This window comes from Camelus bactrianus, chromosome 16 (assembly GCF_048773025.1).
Source record: "Camelus bactrianus isolate YW-2024 breed Bactrian camel chromosome 16, ASM4877302v1, whole genome shotgun sequence".
Taxonomy (NCBI): Eukaryota; Metazoa; Chordata; class Mammalia; order Artiodactyla; family Camelidae; genus Camelus; species Camelus bactrianus.
This window is the reverse complement of record NC_133554.1, coordinates 14,232,286-14,252,466: the sequence shown is the minus strand read 5'-3', so window position 1 is coordinate 14,252,466 and position 20,181 is coordinate 14,232,286. Positions and strand designations below refer to the sequence as shown.

Below are 20,181 nucleotides of genomic sequence, written 5' to 3'. Positions count from 1 at the left end.
TGCCTGTTTTTATTATCTTTAGGTCCTTATCTTGCTTCCCAGCCATTGGACAGCTCTCTACTTTCCCAGCCAAATTTAGTTGCCCCTACAAGTCAGTCTTTGATTACTCCATCTCAGATGACAAATACTGGAAATGCTAATACTCCATCTGCCAGCATAGCATCTGCAGCAAACAGCACTATGACAGTGACTTCAGGTGTTGCCATGTCTTCTTCAGTTGCCACAGCTAATTCAACTTTGACCACAACTTCAACTTCATCTTCATCATCCTCCAGCTTGAATAGTGGAGTATCATCAAATAAACTACCTTCATTTCCACCCTTTGGCAGCATGAACAGTAGTGCTGCAGGGTCCATGTCTACACAAGCGAGTACAGTTCAGAATGGCCAGCTAGGAGGGCAACCATCATCAGCTCTACAGACACCTGGGATTTCTGGAGAGTCATCTTCACTTCCCACTCAGCCACATCCTGATGTGTCTGAAAGGTATATTTAAGTATACTAATCTTTAAAGAAATATATGATTTATTTATAACATGATTAAAACATGATTTATTTATAAATATAAACTTATGTTCTTGTATAAATAAGAACATAAAGAGCTTTTTGATCTTATCTTTAAATTTTCAGTTTGTATAATGTTGAATTTTTTACCTATAAAATTATAATGAAGATTCTTCATGAAGTCTTTATATAGAATCCTTTATCATAGAATCTCAGAGTGGGAATTTGGACCTTGAAAACCATTTAGTCCAACTGTCCTTTGATGTTTCAGTCTGTTCTATGACATAACTGTCAAGTAGATTTGCCTATGTGAATCACTTCAGTGATTTAGAAGTCACTATTGAATGAGCCTGTTAAGAGGCATAAGAATCATACCAAGATTTGAATCTCAGCTCTGTCAGTTACTGGCTGTGTCATTTTAGGAAAGTTATCTAACATTTTTTGAGCATGTTTTCTTATCTATAAAATGGGAGCAGTAGGATATAATGTACATTACACACTTTACAGAGTGCTTTCAAACACTTGAGTTATTTATAATGACAACAGGACAGCTCATTTTATTCCTTTTATGAATTTTGATTTATAGGTTAAGTTAGCCTGAGGTTGGTTATATCTGTCAGCTACATGGATGCAGCTTTGCCCATAGTTATATTCATTTATGCGATTAAAAACAAACTGTTAATACCCAGCTAGATCCATCCATCTTGAACATCTAAATAGATTTGGACTTTAAAAAAATCCTATTACTGTCAAAGAATGAAGCTCATGCACCATGAAGTTATGAAGTAGGAAATGAATGTGTATATTCTAAAAATTTAGTAGAACATTGACTAAGTCTGGAAAACTGGTTTCTTTCTGGTCTAGCTCTGCTTCTAGTCAGCTTTGTTGTCTTGGACAGCTCATTTACCTTATCTTTGTCTCAGTTTTTTCACATAAGCACTAAGCTCTTTAAAGTTTCTGATACTCTGTGGTTTTAAGGATTCTGTTTCTTTTTTAATGCAAGACCTCTTAACGCGGAGGGTGGTTGTACACCATGAAATTGTGAATGTTTATGGTTCTCTTGGAAGACAAAGATATCCATTCCCTTTCTCTTTGGAGAGAAAGATGAGGTTCTCAACCACCTTCTCCCCCCTGCTCCACTAACAAAAGAAAAAAGATGGAGACGGTGTTAAGAACCTGCGTTGATGCTATTTCAAGAAGGTACAGCACAACTTTTTTCTAACTGTTTTATTTTTACTTTTAATTTTAGCACAATGGATCGGGATAAAGTGGGCATCCCCACAGATGGTGATTCACATGCAATCACTTATCCACCTGCAATTGTTGTTTATATAATTGATCCTTTTACATATGAAAATAAAGATGAGAGCACTAATTCTTCTAATGTATGGACTTTGGGGTTACTTCGATGCTTTCTAGAAATGGTCCAGACTCTGCCTCCTCATATTAAGAGTACTGTTTCTGTACAGGTAAGAATGATAAATATTACAAGTTAAATTTATACAATACAGTTTGATGTTGACAGAAGTTTCAAGGATACAATTCTAGGTCTCAGCTGATTTTCTAAAAGTCAAGTTCTATCTTACTGGTTTTATTTTAAGTGATATTATAATCTTAAGAGAGTTTTTAAAAGATAAAAAAATGCATTAAGTACGTTAAATGTCTCCCCTCTGTTACTTTTATAAACTAATTTTTAAATTTATAAGCTTAAATAGGAAAATTGAGCATGGTCCTATATAAGCTAGAGTTCTAAATAAGACAAGTTGCAAGTAAAAGTAGAAGCTACCCCATATTAAGTTATTTGCAGAGTTTGAATTGTTTCTTTATAGACTACAACAATTAATTCTGGTTAATGGCAGAATTAATCACCATAACTGCAATATAGAAATGTTTAGAGATTTTTACATAACCCTTTAGTAAATGGACTATTAAAAATCTACATAATAGATAAAAAATATAATTCATTAGATTATCAATTTAATTAGGGTTTGTTTAAATTTTCTCATAAAAGTTCTTAGAGTTTTAGACCCACAGTCCTTTTTATTCTCTTGTTGAAAATTTAACATCTGTAATATTTGTCTATGATTCTTAGATTGTTCCTTGTCAGTACCTGTTGCAACCTGTGAAGCATGAAGATAGACAAATCTATACCCAGCATTTAAAATCCCTGGCTTTTTCGGCCTTTACTCAGTGTCGGAGACCACTTCCAACATCAACCAATGTGAAAACATTGACTGGTTTTGGTCCAGGTTTAGCCATGGAAACTGCTCTTAAAAGTCCTGATGTAAGTATGTTTTCCATGACCAAAGTTATTGAATAACTAAATTTTATGATTTTATGCAAAACTAAGAGCAGTTCTATGTTTAGCTCTCATATTCCAATTATCTTATGAGTAGAGATAATATATCTCATTTTCAATAAAAGATTTTGTATCTTACAGAGACCAGAGTGTATTCGACTTTATACACCACCTTTTATTCTGGCTCCAGTGAAGGATAAACAGACAGAGCTAGGAGAAACATTTGGAGAAGCTGGACAGAAGTATAATGTTCTTTTCGTGGGCTACTGTTTATCACATGATCAAAGATGGATTCTTGCATCTTGCACAGATCTATATGGAGAACTTTTAGAAACTTGTATCATTAACATTGATGTCCCAAATAGGTACTTTATTTCCTTAAATGTATTATTATACCATCCCATTAAAAAAGTTCATGCATACATTATGTTTGATTTTTATTGAATAGAAAACAGTTTGGAAGGTTATATTCATTAAAATATTAAGTCTTGGAATTGTGGGTGCTTTTCACTTCTTTTGTAGTGAATATTTATATTGTATCATTTAAGAGAATTAAAAATAATTAATCTCTGTTACATACACAAAAGAGATTAAAGTCCCCAAATTCTATGTAATAAACCTTGAGGTAATGATTTTAGTCTAACAGATTTTGAAACATGGAACTAGAAAGCCCTCTGCAAATTAAAATATATTAATTTTATATATTTTACTATCCCAGAACACTTACTTTTCTCAAGTACTATCTAAGATATAGTCCCTAATTAACTGAGTGAGTTAACTTCCTTTACTAAAATTGTTGACTGAAAATTTTACCATTTAAATGCTGGAGTGTCTTCTGAAAATGGTGACCTTTTCAGAATTCTTCTTGATAGTAGTTAGATATCATGACCATTTATTTCTGAAACTATAACTAATAGGTCACAACAGGTGAGCCTTATATTGAGTTACCACTTAATAGACACTTCTAATAACATGTTTCAGGGCTGGTGAACACTGCCTAAGAGAACCTGAAAGGCTTCTACTTTCAATATTAAGATTTAGTTCTGTCTTTTATTTTATTACATAATAAATGTTCTGTTCTTTTAAGTTCAGAAATTGGTTACATGTAGAAGTATTTAATGATTATTAGATTATAGTGATGCTGAAGAAACCGAATATAGAAACACTGATTTTACATTATCGATTATAAAGATTTATTGACTATTTTATAAACCTTTAGAGCATTACTTCCTATCTTACTTCCTTGACATAATTTTGATTTTTAAAAAGTGGGATAGTTGTGCTAATTAAGCAAGCTTTGGAAAGAGTATACTTACGTGTGAAGAATGAGAAAGAGGATAGAGAAAGAATAATACTACCTTTCCTGTACAAAGATAGTATCGCCAGATAGTATCGCCATTTTACTGAAAGTAGAAGTAAGATGATGGTTAAGAGATTTCAAATCCCAATTCTGCTACTCGCTGGCTGTGTGATCTTGAAGAAAATTACTTTATCCAACTGAGCTATAGCTTGCTTCTCTGTAAAATTAAGAGGATAATTTTATCTGCCTCATAAGGTTGTTAGGATGAAATGAGGTATTACATGTAAATTGTTTGGGCATAGTGCTTGGTACATAGTAAGTACTCAATAATTGGTAGCTCCTGTTGCTCAGCCATCGAGTGCTCATTTTATGTACTTGCCTAATAAAGGACATACATGCAGAAAACACAGCAGTGTCATTTGTTCTGAGAAGTGTGGGGGGTTTTTGTCGATATTCTTCAATTTAAAGCATAGAGCAAGGGTTGGCATACTACAACCCATGGGCCAAATATGGCCACGCTCATTTGTTTACCTCTTGTCTATGGCTGCTTTCATGCTGCAGCAGCAGAATTGAATTGTTGAAGAATTCTTGATAATCCTGCAAGGCTTACACTGTTGGCCATTTAAAGAAAAAGTTTGCCAATCTCTGGTGTAGAACAGTGTCTCTGGTGAATTTTGGTGGTTTGTGGACAATTTTTTAAGTATATATTTTAACTTGTATTTTTAAAAAGTGCGAACTAGCATGCCAAACCTGTGATTTTATAAATATTCTTGCTTAGGACTTGTGTAAAATATAGCAAGCATTAAAATGAAGGAACCAGTTTTTCACAAATTTGAGCTCTTTTGAATGTCATTATATGAATTTTAGACATATTTATGACTGTCTCTATTCCAAATAATAGGGCTCGTCGGAAAAAAGGATCTGCTAGAAGATTAGGTCTACAGAAACTTTGGGAGTGGTGCTTAGGACTTGTACAAATGAGTTCATTACCCTGGAGAGTTGTAATTGGCCGTCTAGGAAGAATTGGTCATGGAGAATTGAAAGGTAAAATTGTACTTTTATTATTTAATTCTTAAATTTCTGTCTTCTGTTAATTCATGTACTATATCCAGATCACAGCTAGCTATAGGTACTGAATAAAATGCAAAGGTTCTAAAAAAAACTAGAATTTTGTTTTGTTTTTAAAGAGGAACCACATACGTCTAGGCTACAAATGGCTTAATTCAGATTTTAAAAGAACATATTACAACTTTGTATCAGTGTTTACTTATCAATCCTATTTGTCATCCTCCATTTTTTTCTCCTTTCTGCTTTTTATTCAAATCATTCTTTGTTCAACAGATACTAATTGATACTGACATACATTAAAGTTAGGGGGATAAAGGATTTTGAGTAACATCAGCAATAAGAGATTTTTTACTTATTTGAGGACTATATTAATTTTAAAACCATTTTGTTTTAACTTTGGTTCTACAGGGTGTTAACAATGCTGTTACTTTGGATTTTTTTTTTTAAACTGTTGGTACCCACAGATTGGAGCTGTTTGCTGAGTCGTCGAAACTTGCAGTCTCTAAGTAAAAGGCTTAAAGACATGTGTAGAATGTGTGGTATATCTGCTGCCGACTCTCCCAGCATTCTCAGTGCTTGCTTGGTAGCAATGGAACCCCAAGGCTCTTTTGTTATTATGCCAGGTTAGCTATCTTTAGTTTATATCAGATTTAATTCTTTATGCATTTAAGTTTCTAAGTATTATGTAAAATCGATTCCTCATTTATTAAAAGAAAAAAATACCTTTCATCTTCTTTTCAGATTCTGTGTCAACTGGTTCTGTATTCGGAAGAAGCACGACTCTAAACATGCAGACGTCTCAGCTAAATACCCCACAGGATACATCATGTACTCATATACTTGTGTTCCCTACTTCTGCTTCTGTGCAAGTAGCTTCAGCTACTTATACCACTGAAAATTTGGACTTAGCTTTCAATCCCAACAATGGTAGGTGAATTGTTCATAAAGGTTTGCAAATTTAAAATAAACCTTGATGATTGTGGTTGATTACAGGCTGAGTAATGACTCCCAAAACATCTATGTCCTGTGAACGTTCCTGGAACCTGTGAGTGTTGCCTTATATGGCAAAAGCAAAACCAAAAAAACCTTTGCATTTGTGATGAAGTTAAGGATCCTGAGATGGAGTGATTATCCTGGGTTATGCCAGGTTATGCTATCATCTGTGTCCTTATAAGAGGGAGACAAAGGGAAGTTGGACTAGACACAGAAGAGGAGAAGGCCATGTGATGGAAACAGAGGGAAGCAAAGTCAGAGAGAAATGACTATGCTGATGACTTTGAAGAAGAGGTCATGAGGCAAGGATTACAGTTCTAGCTGCTGGCAAAGACAAGGAAACAGATTTCCCCTTGAGCCTCCAGAGAGAGCATAGCCTTGCCAGTACCTTGATTTTTGGCCTAATGACTAGCTCTTCGTTTTCAACTCAATAAATCTGATTTGGGACTTCTGGCCTCCAGAACTGTCAGAGAATAATGTATGTTGTTTCAAATCAACAAGTTTGTGGTAATTTGTTACAGTGGCAACAGTACAACCATTCTTATACTTTGCTGATATCAGAGCTGGTGCTATGAATTATTTTATGTGTTTACTTATTTTAAAAGGCAACTTTGATCATAAAATATTTGTACAGGTTTCTGCATATGCTGTTGAGTTACTTGTACCTAAACTTTGCAGATCATTTTATATTCCTTTCTATTTTGATTTGCCAAAATAATACAGTAATCTACAAATTGCCAGAGGAGGGACATAACTTTTCTAGATGAACTTACAGATTGCATTTTACTAGAAGAGAAAATAAGTGATATCCTATTGTTTCTCTGAGTTATTGTAGAAAACGGCACATCTCTAATAAAGGCACAAGTACGGGTATTAATTATTCTCTTTTAGTGTGTTACACAGTAACTTGAATATTTTACTTAATAATAAAGAATTAGGGAATTAGTCACGAATAGTCTCATTTTAAATACATTTTCATTTGCAGTATTTGTATGTTTCCTGTTACTGCTCTAACAAATTACTACATGCTTAGTGGCTTAAAACAACACACATTTATTATCTTAACAGTTCTGGAGTTCAGAAATCCAAAATCAGTCTTACTGGACTATAAAGTCAAGGTGTCTGCAGGGTTATTCTTTCTAGAGACTCTAAGGGAGAATCTATTTCCTTCCCTTTGCCAGCTTCTAGAGACCACATACATCTCTTGCTATGGCCCCTTCTCCCACCTCCAGTGTCAGCAGTTTAGTGTACTCATGTCTTGTCACTGACTCTAACCGTTCTCCCTCCCTCTTATTAGGACCTGTGTGATTACACTGGACCCACCTGGATAATCTTGAATAATCTCCCCCATTTTAAGGTCCTTGGCTTGATCACACCTGCAAAATTCTCTATGGTAACATACTCACAGGTTCCTGGGATTAGGATGTGGACATTTTTGGTGGAGGGATTATTCAGGCTCCTGCATGTTTATTTATGTATAATTGATTATTTGCCTCCTAGCACAGTACTTGGCACATGGTATACACTCAGTAGATGTTGATTAAATTAACTCATTTTGGGTTAAAGTTTATTGTTTTAACCATTTCCTGTAAATGACCATGAGATATGAGAAATGGAATATTTTTTTTTCCTCCTCTATAGATGGAGCAGATGGAATAGGTCTCTTTGATTTATTAGATACAGGAGATGATCTTGACCCTGATATCATTAATATTCTTCCTGCATCTCCAACGGGGTCTCCTGTACATTCTCCAGGATCTCATTACCCCCATGGAGGTGATGCTGGCAAGGTAACCCTGTTATAAAAGTTTAGTTTATCTAAATGTCATTTGTTAATTTAGTAATGGACTTATGTATGAAATAGAACACCTTTTTCCTTGAAAATCAGAAAGAGCAACAGTAGACATCAGTATTTTGAATTGCACATTATTAAGAAGATCTCTAGGTTCTGCTTTCTCTTTGTATTTTCTGAATTACCTGGCATTAGTCCTTCTTTTGTAGTTTTCCTGCCTCTTCACCATTCCCTCTACTCAGGTACAGGATTAGATTATCTGATAATCAGTATATTGCTCTAAGAGCTGGCATTCATATCAGGGCTGTGAAAAGGAACATAAAGGAAATAGTAATTTTCTCATAAGGCCACCACCACCTTTCTTCCCCCACCCTCCCTGTAGTTTCAGAAGTTACGGAAGCAGGCTGTCTTGTTCCTTCTATTTGAACTCAAAACTAATTGGGCTTCATTTGAACAACATTTTTTGAATGAAATTTTATGTAGTGTTTATTTGATTATTATATGTACATTTAGAACCTGCCTTTTTAAAATAAAGAAGGATCTTTGTCCAACCTTACCTTGCATCTTTTCCTTCTTTTTTTTAAACTGGAAAGAAATGAGATTATTGAGGGGAAAAATCATATAAGGAAAAGCACCAGTAATCTTACTACTTTAATAAATAATCTGAAGGAAATGAGCATCACTTAATAGTTGTCTTTTCATGATGCCATAATGCTTTCTAAAACACTATTAACTGCATTTTTTAGGCTGCTCTAAATGAATAAAGCTAAATTTAATCCACTTTTGGATTGGAGTGTGACAGTCAGGAATTAATTGAGGGAGTATTAGGAAATAAGTTACAGATTTCATTAAACATTTTTTGTTTTTTTTGTCAGCTACAATGGTTAGCACACACACGCACTGAACTTGGGCTTGACATAGTAATACAAACTTGTTAAATAGTTGGTACATTCATTTCCTCATGCAACTCTTAAGACTTAATGCTATTATTGGTTATGATACAAAGCAATTGATTCTTTTCAATATCCTTCAGTACTTTTAAAAATTGAAGTCATAAGATAATGACTGTTTGCCATAAACCATTCTGTATTTATAGCTAGTGCCTGGGTATATCAAATGCACTAACACACTTTTAATTTGTCTTTCTAAGGGTCAGGGTACTGATCGGCTACTTTCAACAGAATCTCATGATGAAGTAACTTATATTCTTCAGCAACCATTGGCCCTTGGTTACTTTGTATCAACTGCCAAAGCGGGTCCGTTACCTGACTGGTTCTGGTCAGCATGTCCTCAAGCACAATATCAGTGTCCTCTTTTTCTTAAGGTATTTCTTTCTTTTTTTTTTTTTTTTTTGCCACTTCCTAAGTAATGCTGATTGATGGCTTAAGTCATAAGAAATATAGAATCTTACAGCTTTTGACTGAGGTCTTAAATGCATTGCCACATATAACTCACTAGACAAGATCACAAAGAGAATAATTATGAAACAACTTTAATTTTTAAATTCATATTAAGTTTAAACTTTTAACTAACTTTAAATCAAATTGTTGGGACTCTTGCTCTTATTTTCAGCTGCATATATAGAAGTTTAGAGCTGGGAGAAACCTTGTATTACCTTTAATATGACATTTTCATTTTCTAGCTGAGCATATTAGAAGTTTAGAAAAATTCATTTGTCGAAAGTCATAAATTGGTAGTATACTCAAGATTAAAACTGGTATCTTGTAATGATTATGTAATGTTATTCTTTGAATTACATCATACTGCAGTCCTATGGTCCCTCATTTTGGGAATTAGAGGAGTCATACTCTTTGTAAGAGTGCTTGATATTTAGATACATTTACTACCTCCTTTAAAAAGCTTTCTAACTTTGTGTAAATTGTTGTGTTAAAGCTACTGAGTGATTTTCAAGTAATAAGATTCTCAAACCCATAGTGACTTTATCAAAACAGAATCATTAGCAAGTGATATAACAAGGTTGAGATAAATCATAAAATTTAGGGAAAATGAGATGTGAAAGCCCTATCTAGAATTTGTTGCTGCTGCTACTACTATTTCAAAATAATAAATTCAGATCTAGTTTCACTTATTCTTACGCAGATCCACCAGAAGTTGACTGATTTATGCTATAAATCATGCTAACTTAACAACTTGCCAACTGATTTTTATTTGTAGGGTAAAAGTTGGATGGTATAATTTAGTATTTTAGGGTTATATTTTAGTGGGTACTAGAACCAACAGCTTACTGCTATCTTTTAAGCCTCTGCCATTATCCTGATTGCCTTGGCTCACATACCATTGAGTCAGTGACACTTGAGATTAAGCAATGAACTTCTGTAGCACATTCATGAAGAATACAAGAGCTGTTGATCTGAATTGACTATTAATGAGGTAATATATTTAGAGAGTGTCAGCCAAGGTAATAGCTTCAGCATATGACTTTTTTCCCCCTTCCAATATATGTGCAATGGTCTATACAGATCTCATTACAAGAACATATTTCCAAAGGAGTTTCTGCATAATAGTAGTAGTCTTTGGAGTTTCTACAAGATGGTTCTTTGGGAAGTGCTTCATGTGCTTTCGGCCCCCATTTTGTTGTTACATGCGTGCACATTCAAAAATCTGAAAAACAGCAGCAAATAACATTGTTTATGTACCATTTCCCAAACTTACTTTAATACACAAGAAAAGGATTGTGTAACACCTATTAATAGTTCATGACCTTAGTGTTTCACAGAACATTTTTTAAAGAAACACCACCTTACAAAAAGTCCGAGGGACTATCCAGATTCTTTTCTACTCAATATTTATTTGCAGAGAGGATAGTGTAAAGTGGGCATTCACCCTCAGATACAGTGTAACAAGATTAGGACTTCTGGTCTGAATTACCAGGTAAGGCATAACTTACCATAATTTTATTCACCTTTTGTTTTCATACATCCCATTTTATTTCTATACCATAGGCAATAAAACCATCTGGCTTGTTTCTCTTTGCTTGGAAAAATAGTACATTATTACCTAGATAATTAAAAAATCTTTTTATCATTGAAATTAGAGCACTGGTACTGATTACATTCATTTAATTTGTAGTGATCTGCCATATGAGACTTTGGCTTATAACTCATAAATCAAGGGTGTATAGGCAGTTGAAACATATATTTTTGGTTATATTTCTTAATATGTAACACAAGAGTTTATACATATATTATAATTGTAGAGGAGACAGCACCTAAATATAAAATAGTACCTTTTACATTATAAAGAATGAGATCTGGGGGGAAGGTACAGCTCAAGTGGTAGAGTGCATGATTAGCATGCAAGAGGTCCTAGGTTCAATCCCCAGTACCTCCTCTAAAAATAAATCAAGCTAATTACCTCCTTCCCCAAATTAAAAAAATGAGATCTAACAAGAGTTTCTGCACTCAGTACCACCATCTTGCCATAGGTTTTTTAACACTTATATATATATATTGACTTAAAAACTAAATGATTCACTTTCTTTAATTGAAACATGAAGAAGAGAACCACACTTCTTTGTGTCACTCTTCACTGCTGTTACCTAAATGGGTGTGCCACTTGTTACTAAGCTCTCATTATGAAATTGGGAGGGCAGAAGAAGGCGCTGTATTACTTAGCATGCTCAAAATTTCACCAGAGGTAGCTTTGTTTAAGATTTGTAGCTTTCTAAGTAAGATATTTACATATGCTTGACTCCTGTTACTTTCCTCAGCGCCAGACCTGGGTGCATCTGCACAGTCTCTGTCTGTGTAACCTAGGCACTGTATTCTGGCTTTTTAGTGCTTTCTTAAGCATTTACTTTACACATCTAGGCAGGTTGCACTTAGAAAATAGCTACAAATCCTTTTTTTAGGATTATTACGTGGTCTCAAAAACAATAAAGCTGAACAAAAGTAAGTAAGAATATAAGTTATGCACTTAAAAATTACTTATGTAATGAATTAAACAAGAAGAACAGTCATGTTTATAGTGGCTCCCATTCATTACATAGGTCTAAAATGTATTTCATCGAGGAAGAGACCTTGGGAGAATAAGGTAAAACCAACAGATCTTTTTCCATTTGGTTGACTGATTACCTATTATTTTTTTAGGCCTCTTTGCACCTCCACGTGCCTTCAGTGCAATCTGACGAGCTGCTTCACAGTAAACACTCCCACCCACTTGACTCAAATCAGACTTCAGATGTCCTCAGGTACACCTCTTTTTATCATTAAGGATTCACCATTGCAACTCTGAAAGAATACAATGTTGATCCTTATTTTTTCTCAGTTTTGGCAATAGCTGACTGTTGTATACCCTTGGATCTCTAGATGAATTATATCATTCAGAATGGGTGTTTTTCTTTCAAACATGTATAATCTACTTTTGGGAACAATTTTTATGAAAACAGTTTTCTTTAATTTCCCCAAGGACTCTCTGTTACATACCTTCTACCATCTTTTTTCCTTTATAGTGACTTTGAATCTTAGATACCATAATTGGAAATTGCTTCCAAAATCTACAGTGTACGTAAATACCTGACTTACACAGTTTACTTGCTTTTCAGGTTTGTTTTGGAACAGTACAATGCACTCTCCTGGCTAACCTGTGACCCTGCAATCCAGGACAGACGCTCATGTCTCCCAATTCATTTTGTGGTGCTGAATCAGTTATATAACTTTATTATGAATATGCTGTGATCTTCATTAGATGGAACTGTCCAAGAAAAGAACAAGGAAAAAAGACATTTCGCTGCAAGATTACATTACAATTATCTTCTCAGTGAAAGTCATTTGTGATGGGGTCTGATTCTTATTACTTCAACAAATATTGTTTTGACTTGAGGGGAGGGGCTACAACCCTGTTTTTTTTCCACTGACTATACTGAACTCTTCAGGATGATGACTGATCATACAAAAACGTATTATAACATTTTCGTAGCAAAATTAACCTTTTTTTTTCCCAGTCACAGTATTTGTGAAAAGTAATGAGCCATAGTACCCAGTCATGTTAAATGAATATTAAAAGCATGGAGAAGGAAACATGAGGAACAATGAATTTCAACATATGGCTTCAGAACATCAAGATGTTCTTGTATTGGATTATAGTATCTAGTATTCAAAAATGCCTGCATCTCTTATTTATTGTAAGTTTTTAAATGTACAAATTGTCTTATATTTCTTAACCTCTTTTATAAAAATTTTCCTAGAAGGTTTATACTGCCTTCTTGCTTTAAAGCAATTGGTCTAAAATATATGTAATCGTCTTAATTAAAAAGTTGCAGTAGGGTTGCTTTTAGAGTATTATTTTTTTGTAAGGGGGTGGGTGGGACAGTAAATTTGTATTGTCTTGATGTACAGTTTAATGGGGATAGAGGGGGAATAATGTCCATACCATTGTGTGTGGAGGATTTACAGCTAAGCTGTAGTTGCAGAGTACATGTACAGTAATGAAGTTCACTGTGTTTATAAATTGAAAAGGTACCGGGTCTTACAACATTTTATATATCAATCACACCTTTACAGGATTACATGATGGCAATATACAAGTGATATTGTTAGGTGGTTTAACTTAGAATAAAATGAGAATTCTTCAGTTATATTTTGTACTATGGTTTAGGGCTATGACTAATATTTCAGGCCATTTCCAGTGAAAGAAACTTAGTTTTACAAGAAAAACATTTGCTACTGAATGCTTAAACTAATTTTGGTGTTTAATGTTACATGCTTAAATTTTTTTGTTTGTTTTAACAGTGGCACATCTAGGCATGGGAATATTATTAATTATGAAAATTATCTTCAGGATCTGCTATAAGGTTGAAATTTAGCCCAGCTCTAGGCATTTTACAAATTATTTTTAAAAGCAGTCACTCTTGATTGTTTGGCTTTTTTTTTTTTTTAATTAAAGATTGGGAATGTGTGTGAGAGTATGCATATGTATGGGTGTGTGTGTGTGCAATCAAACTGTGGTGTAAATAGATTCTCAGTGAATTCTGGTATTCAGACTATTCCACTAGTTAAAGAACCATTTTCTAAACTTAACCTGTTACCTTTTGCCTTTTTTATTTATTTAATTTTCTTGGTTTGGAGATGGCAGTCCCAAACACCAGAGTCTGTTCTTTTCTATAACACAGCTCAGATTAAGGCAGGGCATATGCCAAGGAGGTTCTCACCTCCCTAAAGAAGGGACTTGAATTCTAGGGACTTTAATTCACCCCTTCCTTCAGTACAGCTTTCCCCCTTCTTGTTTGCACATGCCAAGATAACTGCTTTTACGCAGGCTTTACCCCCTTAAAAAAAATCCTTTCTACAGTGCTGCTCACAAGAGAGTCCAAGTTAGCCTTCTACCTGTATTGCTGACTTGAATTCACAGTCGCCAAGTCTACCTATCTTTCTTGGAAGCAGTCTAGCAAAATTCCAAATTTGTATGTTCACTAATTCTCTACAAGGACAAAATCGATTGTATTTACAAAACTGTAATTTGGTATGTTTTGTTTTGTTTTACTGAAACTTGTTTTGTAAATACTATATGCTTAAATACCACTTTCTTAAGAACAATATAACTTATTCAAATTGTATATTAAAACATTAGTAAGTCTTGTTTTTCCTATAAAGAAAACACAATTAGTGACAAAGGTTTTCAATCATTTCTTCAAAATTACAATGCAATCCCAGTGGTTAGAATGTTTTGAAATTAAAATTTAAAGGTCACATCTCTGCATTTGTTTTTAAATTATGCTAACACACTACAGATTATGTTGGCATGTTTTGTTTTGTATTTTAGAAAAAAGCTTGTCTGAAATTTGAGGGGAAAGATGCTTATTTGGAATTTCTATAAAAAGAATATCCTTTTTTATATACTTTAGCTCAATAGAGACTTTTAGAAATAAAAGCTATATTCTCAGTTGTTTAAAATCACTAGCCTGTAGCAACCAAACCTCAGTTTGAAAACAGAATTTTAAAAAATTATTCCAACAGTTTCTTTTATATGGAGCCATATGGAAGAAACCCACTATACAATTCCTTTTAATCTGGGAATCAGGGAATAGTTCCCAAATATACAGGATTTACTGATAACATTTTTTTCCTTCCCTTCATATATAAATTTACACTCAAATAGAAAATTATTAAATAGCCATTTGAAAAGGTCAGGAGACTTATTTCAGAAACAAAAAAAATTAAGCCTTTCATGCGGGATGATGGATCTGACTTACTAATGTACTGTCACAGACAAGTATGGGTACTTTTGTTTTGTTTAAATAGGTAAGCAAAATAATATACTTTATACCAGTTGATCACCAACACTTTGACTTCTTTGTTACAGTGCTAACGTCTGTTTTTTGTGCAGTTACCCATTACAAAGCAGGGTGGAAGTTCAGTATTTTGGCATTTTAAAATTAGTTATATAATGTCTGCTTCCAGCCAGTGAGAAACATCTAGCCATACCTTTCTTATGCAAGCCATTCAGTTATCAGGACTGTGAATTAACACTGTATGAATAAATTTCTGTACACCTTATTGTTTGGCCAGAAGGCCACCAAGTGTACTTATATGTAATCCTTAAATTTTAAAGTAGCTGTAATTTTTAAATCTTTCTAAACTTTTCTTAAACCACTAAAATTAAGCTCTTACTACTTAGTCAACTATCCTCAGCTGTATTCGTACTCAATTGTCAGTATGGCACAGATTACTGTATTAAAATATTCTCCTTTCGTCTTCATATTTACCTTCTGAGGTAATTTTTTAACTTAATGTGTTACTACAAAGATTTGCAGATCTTTAATCAAGCACTATGTTAATACTGTAATATCAAAATACTATGTTGCATTATTTAAAATGTTCAAATTGAATACATTAAAAGGAAGTTTTTAAATGCTGTTGCATCATATAATTTGCTACTCATCCACTATGGCATCGCATATCAATCTATTAATACATTTAATGTTGCATGAATGATGTTTTGGTCTGGGTTTCCTCTTAAGATTTTAGTTTGTCTAAACTAAGTAAAAATGTTTTTGACATAACTTTTTTTTTTTTTGTCTCTCCCACCCCTCAAAAAAATCAGCTAGAAATCCTAACCTTTCAGTTTTTCTTGGTGTATTAAATGGGCCCAGAACTGTGGTTTAAATCTTTATATATGTGTTTTCTTTTTCTTTTTTCTTTTTTTTTTTTGGAGTATTAATTTAAAAACTGGATTTGGGACCTAAAATACTCCTCAGGTTGTTGTATTCATGAAGTTTTAAAATAGCTTTAGTTTTCAGAGTCAACTGGATCTGTGGACCTTAAAGTTAGTGAGTTTAAACTACAAATTGTAATGTCATTACTGGACATGTCAGCATCAACTATCTCAAAATAGCTTGGTCACTTTATGAAGGGGCGTTTTAAAGTTGTTGTTTAACAGTGACATTTAATATGGTCCAATTGCTTTTTTTTTTTTTTAACATGACAGAAAAAAGAATAAGGAACAAACACTATTGCTGCCGAATGCCATAACACTGAGTTGTACACATTGTGATTGAGGAAATGAAAAGGTTTATACTTTTTAAAAAAAACAAAAACAAAAAAACAAAACTTCAAATGGAATAAATTATTCATGAAGCCTTCATTGTGGTGTCTTATTCTGTTGAAAATATTTCCATCTTAAATTTGTGTAAAGAGTAGTAGCAGTATTATTTTTGTGTCATTTATAAATGAAAAAAGACAGCCTAAAAACTGACTGACAAACTTCTAACTTCTTTGATGTATTTTATTTTTTTTGAAGATTCCAATCATATATCAGTGTATAATATATAGGAAAATTATATATATATGTATATACATACATACTAATTCCTTTTAGGCTGGTCATTTCTATATCAGTTTTCCAGTCTAAACAAGCAACCTTCAAATATTTAAAGCTGAACTCTATCCTATTTTTTAAAATTACATAAATATTTCTGAAACATAAGAAAAGTGTTGTTTGTTCAGATATGAACAATCCATCGAAAATAGCTCTGCCCATTTTGGGTAAGCAGCCATTTAGAATATTTGTGTCCAAATTTATAAACTGTGTAAGGGCAAATCCAAAAACTGTTGTGGTCATTTTAAAATAACTTCAGCAGAAGTGAAAAAAAAAATTCCTTTAAAGGGACATGTATGTTGCTGGAACTTCTACCTTAAATTATTTTCTGTCTCATGGTTTATATTACCCCTGATTTTTTTTTCTACTCTTTAAAAAATTTATAGTCTTAGACTAAAAATAACTATGCAAATCAAGCTTTTTTGGGAGGGAACAGTATTGTTGCACAACTACATACAACCTATGTTTACTTTTTGTGTTTTTGGTATTAAAAAACAATCTCTGAAAAATTCTATTGACTGGCTTACTGAAGGAAATGATTTTTTTCTTCAGTATTCATTAAGAATTCAAGCTGCTTGGTTAGAGATAAGACATATTTAAGGAAATACAGTTTTTACATCATGACCCACTGCTACACGGTGGCATAATCCAAGACTTGAAAGCTCAAAGTGCTAGTGAATTCCTTCCCTGAGAATCTTTTCTTGCAAAATTTCTTGCCAAGTTCTTCATATGAATTAAGAACTACAGATAAAGAGGGAAAACTGGAATATGGCGAACATTTTGAAATGTTCTACAAGGCATATATTGTACCTGCAAACTATCTTGACCTCTTGATTTCAGTAGCACGTTACTAATGCACAAAGTGTGCAGGCAGACCTCATTTCACTGCACTTTGCTTTACTGCACTTTGCAGATCCTGTGTTTACTACAAATTGAAGGTTTGTGGCAACCATGAGTCAAGGATGTCTGTTGGTACCATTATTCCAACAGCATTTGCTCACTTCATGTCTCCCTCACAGTTTGGTAATTTTCACGATATGTCAAACTTTGGTATTATATTTGTTACAGTGATTTAGGATCTTTGATGTTACTATGACTGGTCACTGAAGGCTCAGAAGATAGCATTTTTTTTAAGCAATAAGGGTATGTACATTTTTTTAAAGCATAATTCTATTGCATGCTTAATAGACTACAGTATAGTGTGAATGTAACTTTTATATGCACTGGGAAACCAAAAAATGTGTGTGACTCGCTTTATTACAATATTCAGTTTATTGCAGTGGTTTGCAACCGAACCTACAATCTCTCTGAGGTATGCCTGTATGTATTTGCTAATTACGTTGATGAGATGACTTACATCAGCTTCTTACTCAACATACACATTTCCCACATTTCTAGAATCAAAATTACATGTTCTGACAAATTCTTTTCTGTTTAATGATTTTATTATCAAAGTATACCTGAGACAAAATTGTTAAAAAAATATTTGGAGCATAAAGGGTCATTGTAGGTTTTTAAAGAGATCTAGGGGCGTTTAACATCTATTTCAGGATAAAATTGAACTATATTCAAACCATTTGTAGTAAACAATCTTTGAAATGTTACAGTTTCTAGGTAAGCATGGACATTTAGTGGGAACCATCTCTCAAGCATGTTAAATGTCAAGGTTTTGTTTAACAAGATATTCAGGATGTATTTATTGCTCTAATAACAACTAGTTCAGGTAAGTCAATTCCTCATGTCCCCAAGAACATGTAATTAAGAGTGTAGAAGTTCAAAGTGCACACTGGGTTATTTGAAGGCTTCACATACAGAAAAACAAAAGAGAAAGGAAAATGTAACTTGTGAATGTATTCCTGTCATCTATTGTTACTAATTTTATCATTTTCAGTATCTTCCTGTGTATACCCTAGGAGAGTTAGCAATCCTGGACTGAAAGCTGAAGAACCCTCATTCTCATAGCTATAGTCACAAATTCTGTTTAATATTATTTGAGGTGGTTTTTTGTTTTGTTTTGTTCTCTCTTTCAGAGCAACCCACCGGAACTGTTTCCAGAATGACCTTTTGTGAAAAGTTTGATGTTTTCCTTATTTTGCCACTTCCTAGTGTAGAGAAAAAAAATCTTCCTGAGTGATACATTTACAGTCCCCAAACTATGTATTGTCCTATGAACTTGCATTCAGAATGCCTGTGATTAAGTCTTGATTCTGTTGTTTTTTTTTTTTTTTCTGGAGTAAATCTGTACTTTTGACTGAGACCAATAATCTTCCCCCACAGAAGCCACTTTGTCCTTAATAGTGTTTCTTGTCACTGTGAATGGCACTACCACCCACTCAGTTGTGCAAGCCACAAACTCTCCCTTGTAATCAGTCATCAAAAACTGTTGGTCTTGTGTATTTACTCTCAAATATGTCCATTTCTATCTATTGGCCTGACCTTGGTCTAAATTTGCATTATCAAATGCCATATAAGTTATTAGACAAAAGAGCCATTTTTGGGGTAGACCACTGCAATATCCTCCTAACTTGGTCTTCCTACTTTGAGTGTGTTCTTTCCTTGGTAGCTTAAAATCCTTTTTGGCTGTTTCTTGCTCGAAAGATAGATTAAATGTCTTCCATGATCTGTCTTCTGCCTAACCCTCCACAGGCCTCCGACTGGGCTTTTCCCCTGTGCTCTCCTAGCCACTTAAGCATTTGAGCTCTTTAAAAGCCTCAGAGTTATTCTTGCCTTAGGCCTCCTTCCCAATCACAGACACCCTTGCTTCAGAACAGGGGCTCTTGTTACACACTCTGACTGTAACAACCTACATGGAGCCTCCATAGTGTTTTTTGCAGTTTGTAATTGTCTGATGGTCTCTCCTACCAAATGACTCCATGAGGGTAGAAACTGGGTCTATTTTGTGTACAGTTGTATCTCCAGAGTCCAATGCAACATCTAGAATGTAGTAAGGCACTGGAATATTTTTTGAATGGACTTCTTGTAACAAATACCACAAACTACAGAACTCAGCTTTAATGTGATTTTTGCAAATAATTAAAATGAAGTTATACAATTTTAATTACTTGGAACTCTTAGTTTCCCAGTAGCAGAAATAGTTTAGGGTCACTGGATTATGATTCTTGTCCTCCTAAGTTTGCCACCTTCCTGCTAGTGAATTCAGGCAAATCACTAAACCACTTAAGTCTCAATTTGTTCACCTGCACATGAACTCAACAGTAACCATACCTTCCTAATCAGCTTTGTGAACCTCAAATGACATTGCAAAAAACATTTTGGAATTTGTAAAGTACAAATGTGAAGGATGATTAATATAATACCTATCTTCTCTAGAACAATCAAATCCAGAATGAACTAAGGTTTGCAAGAGAAAAAAGATGCTTAATGGCAACAA

General features: G+C 33.8%; 1 protein-coding gene across 2 annotated transcripts in view; it reads left to right on the top strand.

Annotated features, from left to right (window-relative positions):
• The window catches only part of MED13 (mediator complex subunit 13), an 84,228-nt gene extending 67,672 nt beyond the window's left edge, over positions 1 to 16,556 (top strand). Inside the window, exons 20-30 of one of the 2 annotated variants that reach the window (XM_074342693.1) lie at positions 23 to 485; positions 1,753 to 1,972; positions 2,596 to 2,787; positions 2,944 to 3,167; positions 5,004 to 5,146; positions 5,635 to 5,793; positions 5,912 to 6,097; positions 7,805 to 7,953; positions 9,106 to 9,279; positions 12,065 to 12,165; positions 12,520 to 16,556. In XM_074342693.1, coding sequence (XP_074198794.1) covers positions 23 to 485; positions 1,753 to 1,972; positions 2,596 to 2,787; positions 2,944 to 3,167; positions 5,004 to 5,146; positions 5,635 to 5,793; positions 5,912 to 6,097; positions 7,805 to 7,953; positions 9,106 to 9,279; positions 12,065 to 12,165; positions 12,520 to 12,652 — 2,144 coding nt within the window. In that variant the 3' untranslated portion in view covers positions 12,653 to 16,556. Of the gene's footprint in view, positions 1 to 22; positions 486 to 1,752; positions 1,973 to 2,595; positions 2,788 to 2,943; positions 3,168 to 5,003; positions 5,147 to 5,578; positions 5,794 to 5,911; positions 6,098 to 7,804; positions 7,954 to 9,105; positions 9,280 to 12,064; positions 12,166 to 12,519 lie in introns of those variants that run through there. The other variant, XM_074342694.1, reaches the window with a different exon arrangement.
• Positions 16,557 to 20,181: the final 3,625 nt, after the last annotated feature.